A 6,133-nucleotide genomic window follows, 5' to 3' on the forward strand; every position below is an offset into this window, starting at 1 on the left:
CTTTACTTTAATTGACATTTTTTTTACACATTATTGTAAGTTAACCGTTAACTTCTAAATTATATATATATATATATAGAAATTATTATATATATTATATATATAGTTTTTTTATATATTATATTATAACTAATGTTATCATTTTGTCATATCGTATAAAAAATTAAAAAAATAATATTATGTTGTAGTGCAAAAATCGAATCCTAATAATTCGAAACAAATAAAAAGAAAATTAAATTAATTAATTAGTAATTCAAATTTTGTTTTTTTTTATATAATATATTTTATATAATATATTCTCAATGATGAGTATTATAAATATCACGAAGTGCTAAACATATTAACAAGAAGATTCATATATACGAATGGTAATTTTAACTTTTTTCTCTTTATCATATATTTCGATGAAGAGAATTGTAATATATATTTGAATATGATGAAATTAAATTCAAAAAAATTTCAACCGATTATAAAATATTATTTTTTAATGAATATGTCAAATATTTTGAATAAAATTACTTAATTTCGTTTAATTTTGGATATCTTATCATTCGTCTTGATGATGATATTAAAACGTTTGTAGCACATATGAAAACCGCACCACACGTGTCGAATCCTTTCATTGGTTGGTCCATGGAGGGGACAAGAGGGTGGGTAGAACATTTAATTGCAAGGGAAGTCGTTGATTGAAGACGAGGTATACGCCAGTTGTGTTTCACCGTTGCTTCGAGTTGAACCGTTCTTTCATATTTTTTTAATAAAATGTGTCGTTAGTTTCAGATATATATATATATATATATGTATATAAAAACAATTTTTGATTTTAATAAATTTTTTATCGGTTTATCCTCTATTTTTAATTCATATAAAATAACAAATTGTTTGAATTTTCCTTGAAAAATAGTGTTATTGTATATTTGTAGTGTTTAACATTCTAAAGTTTTTTATAATTTCAATATTCAATAGATATTAAAATATAGTTAATCATTTGAAAATAATAAAGATTAAAAATTATTATCATTTAAAATTTATCATCAATGTTTCGTTAAATCAAAATTGAACGATGACGAATCCGTCTCGTCTTCTTCTTTCTCAACCTATGAGGTCAGACATTTACTTTGTAATTTATGAAACCATAATTTTAATAAAATACATTTTATATGTGTTCAAAAAAAAAGGGGAGAAAACAATATATTTTATTATAAATTATTATTTTTAAACATTTTTTTCTTTCAAATTGAAAATAAAAAAATCTTTTTTGACTTATTTAAAAAGATCGTATTATTATATATATATATTATAATGTATAATAAACAATATTATAATGTATAATAAACAATATCATGGTTTTATTTATTTCTTTATGTATGTAATCACTTCGTGTTTTTTCATAAAAAGTAATAGATAATAAAATATAATTGTAGTATTTTCTCTTTTCTTAATTTGAATAATTTATAATATTATTGGAATATTATATTTAATCGATTATTTTTCGATTTTAATCGATTTTTTACTTGAGATATTTGTCATTTGTCATTTTTAATAACCAATGTATATCGTATACATTGATAACGTTATTGATAAAATTTTTATCATTCACTTTTATCTATTTATTTCCTTCTACTATTGATACAATTATTATGATGAATATTGGATATACAAAGCGCGAAGATTGATTATGTGTCAGTGTTTGAATATTTTCGTGAGCAATTGAAGGTGCTTCACATAGGAACAGAATATTGTCTCAAAAATAAAGGTTCGTAAGTTAGAATCTAATAGCTTAGATCGTGCTGTCATGTACTTATATAAAATTTCTATTTACTCTTTTTTCTTTCATTTTCATTAAAATGAAAGAAGATAAAAAATGAATATATGATTAGAAAAAATATAAAAAAGATAACATCATATATTTTATATGTTTATATCATTGAATGTATAATTTTTAAATATATTAAATTTTAAAAGATAAATTTTAAATATTAATAAAGATTAAATTATCTCGAATATATTGAATAGTACATCATGAACTATATTTCCCTGCTTGCTAAGTTTCACTTTTCCCCTTAATTAATTTAATAGTAGTTAGGTTAAAAAATGCTTATGTTCCCCTTTGAAAATGCGGATGTGCTATCATGTTTTTCAATCAAGTTCCATTAATCGACATTTTTGAAGCCTCGACCTAATTAATAATAACCCTTTATGTTCTTATTTTTTTGCTTTTGCAAAATTTAATTAAAAATTTTCTCCAATTAATAATTTTGAATAATTTTAAAAATTTTGTAGAATAGAATAAAATTTAAATATAAACAATGTTTTTTAAATTTATGATGAAAAGATTTTAAATCTTTTAAGATTCCTTATATTTTCCTTATATTTTAATAGAATATTTCTAAAACTTTTATTGCTATCAATAGTGTTTTAATATCATTATTAAATATTTAATGTAACCAAATACTTTTGGATATTTTGGATATTATGATTCTCTTAAAAACGAGCCTCCCTACATGTGACATATGTATTCCGTCTCTGTAGGATTAAATCATATATATATATACTCTTTCAAGAAATAAATTCACTGAAATATCTTTGTTTCTTTTTAAAAATTTTGTTTATAATATTGTAAAATAACATTTTAAAATAATTTTAAAAATTAGATTATAAAAAACTTAATCGAAAATATATGCAAAAATCGAAATTCGTTCATAAACGAGGTCATCCAATATTTTCTCATGTATAATACAGTATATATTCCTAGATATAACTATACTCATTTCTAATACAACATTTTTGTTTATTATTTCCTATTTTATTTTCTTTATTTTAACATTAAATATAAATATTTCTTATATTTTTACATATTATTATTATAAGTTTTTTTAATTCGAATAATAATCAATATAATTTATTTTCCAATTAATGTCTATTATTATAAAAGTTATTAAAAATGTAGCTGAAATTATCAAAAATGTAAATTAGTATTTAAATGTAATTAGTAATTCGTAATTAAATTAATGTAAATTTAATAATTTAACTTTATTTTTATGTATCATGTATATTGTATATAACATTGATAAATATGAATTCAAAAAAATTATATCTTAAATTGTTATCATCTGTTTAATTAAGTGTTCAATAGTGTTCTGGAAGATAACAATTGTTAATTGTTTTCATATTTTCATAGAATTCATTATTTCGTTATTGAATAAACTTTATATTATTTTTTAAAAATAATCTATTATTAATTAAAAAAAATTTTAAATAAAAATTATAACTATTGAAAAATTATTAATTTCTGAGATTAAATTATCGGTTTTTATTTATTTATTTATAACATTATTCGTATTTTATATTGAATATTTATTTTAATTTTTAAATTCAAATAAAAACAATTCTAATTTGATATAAAAATATATAATTATATCTTTTTAAAGTTTAATTTTTAAAATCACATATAAAAATGTTTTAAAGATCATTGAAATAATAATAATTAAAAAATCAAAAATAATAATGAAATAAACATTGAAAAATAATGAATAATATCATACTATAGTATAATATATTATATCTCAATGAGATTTAATTATTTCTATATGAATTGTGAAATTTAAATTGATGATACAGAATACGATTGTATAGAAAAAATTGTTACAATATTATGAATATCAGAGAATGAAAAATTATACGAACTTTTTGTCCATATAGCGTATTTTTCGATTATCTCTTTAATATTGTTCTATAATCGTTTTATTGAAGAAAAATGTAATTTATTTATTTCGAAAATATATAAATTTTAAAATTATGTATTATTTTATATGCAATTAAATATATCAATGAATCAAATATAATTTATAATTATCAAAAAATATCATTGTCTTTATATTTTTCCAGAGATCAACGGAGCAGTTGACTCGTTGCAGTACAGGAACGTTAGAAGATATTTTGGATAATTCAAACGGAATAACAACCCGAACTGTCTCTGAAAAGATCATGAGTATCTGTAAAAACACTACGCGTTGGATATTAGTTTTCGATGTGTTTCTCGCTTTATCAGGTTTGAATTATTTTCTTTTTTTTCTTTTCTCTTATTCTTACATTTAATTATAAAGTATAGATTGGAGCGTTAAATGAATATATTTTAAAATTCATTATTAATTATACAATTTTAGAAAATATTTTAATAAGAATAAATTGTTTATATATGAACATTATATTTAATATATTTAAATATAATATATTATCCGATTATACGCGCGCTAGAAACGAATCATGCATGCAATGAGAGTTGGCTGGAAAGAAAACCACGAACCATGTAATATAATACTATATGAGTCGACTGTCTGCTTAGAATTTTTCCGGGCGTGTCGCATTAAATAACTTAATACATATATATACATATGCGGTGAAATGTTAATGAACTGTGTTGTAATAAAATGAATCGCGTTATTATTAAAAAAATACATAAAATTTTTTTAGTGAACTGATCGATCAATGAGATTAATTGACTTCAATGATTTTGAAATATGTAGTCAAAGATATCATTTTAAACAATTTTGTCTTATAGATATATCGGATGATCGGTTTTAGTTTTCCAGATGTAAAAGTTCTTCTAAACTTATCGAAAAAAATACCTCCTCAAGGATTTTAAAGAAAACTTCACATAAATACGTGACTCTAATGCGTAGACAGAACTCTCCCTCTGCATCTTTATCTAAAAAAAATAAATAACCTAATTCAATCTATCCTTGAATTGCAGGAATGTAGGATGGTTAAATAAGATTAAATTTCTCTGGAATGAAGGAAAGAAAGATTTCATTGCTCCTTCGTTTAAATTCTCTTAAAATTTACCTTAAATACTTTTAAAATTATTTCAATATTTATTGAAATATTTATGTAATAATTTTTTCATAATATAGAACAATTAATTAATTGCTGATTAATCTGATGGTGAAACAGATTCATTGATCATCGTAACGATTTACGCATACCAGTTGTGTAATGTATATTAAAAATTGGTTTTTAAAATTAATGCTATAATAATCTATTAAAAAATTGATATACTGTTATCGTACACGGTCACACGTATTTGTATCTCTTTTTATCTCATCTATTGAATTTATTTATCAATTTCTTTTTACGATAATTAAATTATATAGTATATTGATAATATATTAATATTGTCTGATAATTTATCAATAAAGTATTTATTTCTTTTTTTATATGTAAATATCAATTAAAAAGAAAATTCAAAAAAATTTAAATATCAATTATATTGCGATCTAAACTTTTATATTGAGAGAACAATTGCTTGATCATCGTGAGAAGTGATACAATATCGTCAGTTATACGCATGCGTTTCAGTTGAATGTATACTTAGTGTATTGCTTCACGTAACAAGGGCACAGTACCGTGTGTGACATTGAATCTACCGGTATTCGAAGTGAGAGGATTCCTCTTCTTCTTTCTCTCTATTTTCTCCCCCTCTCTATTATTATCCTTTCTTATTTCTCTTCCTTCTATTTTTCTTTATTCCTTCCCTTTCCTTTCTTCATTCACTTATTTTTTCTTTCTCTATTATTCTTATTTTTCTTTTTTTTTATTTTTATTTTTATTAAATTTAATGCTAATTTTTTATAATTACGTACTAAATTTGCATAACATGGACAAGAATAAACGTGAAAGAAAGATAGCTTCACGATGGAGAAATTTTAAACGAATGCTGCTAATTAAACGAAATTTATATTGTCTCAGTAAGTATCAAACGAAACTAAAACAAAACATATCATGATACATGTATTTTTCTAGATAGCTATATATTTAAAAACTTATGAGAAGGATTTCACAAATCGGAAATTTAAAAAATTATGAAATTTTAATAATAATATTATATAACATTTTTTAATTATTTATATATAATATTTTTTAAAACAATGTTGATCTACATATACGAAATAATGCTATTATTTCTAATTATATAAATAATTGAAAAATTTTTTACCAAATAATAAATTAAATTAAAAAAAGAATTTGAAATTTAAAAAGAAATTATGTAATATATATTAAAATATTATAAGTATATATATATATTAAGTATGAAATATCCCCAAAATTTTATAATTTTTTGAATTTCTAATTA

The 6,133-nt window shown here is 20.9% G+C and overlaps 1 protein-coding gene across 4 annotated transcripts in view; it reads left to right on the forward strand.

Annotated features, from left to right (window-relative positions):
* The window catches only part of LOC102681494 (phospholipid phosphatase 3-like), a 13,583-nt gene that overhangs the window by 2,600 nt on the left and 4,850 nt on the right, over window positions 1-6,133 (forward strand). Inside the window, exons 1-2 of one of the 4 annotated variants that reach the window (XM_031508853.1) lie at window positions 1,056-1,104; window positions 3,889-4,051. In XM_031508853.1, the coding sequence (XP_031364713.1) occupies window positions 3,988-4,051 (64 nt within the window). In that variant the 5' untranslated portion in view covers window positions 1,056-1,104; window positions 3,889-3,987. Of the gene's footprint in view, window positions 1-1,055; window positions 1,105-1,411; window positions 1,757-3,888; window positions 4,052-5,406; window positions 5,748-6,133 lie in introns of those variants that run through there. The other 3 variants (XM_031508852.1, XM_006612316.2, XM_006612317.2) reach the window with 3 other exon arrangements.

This window comes from Apis dorsata, unplaced genomic scaffold (assembly GCF_000469605.1).
Source record: "Apis dorsata unplaced genomic scaffold, Apis dorsata 1.3 scaffold_108, whole genome shotgun sequence".
Taxonomy (NCBI): Eukaryota; Metazoa; Arthropoda; class Insecta; order Hymenoptera; family Apidae; genus Apis; species Apis dorsata.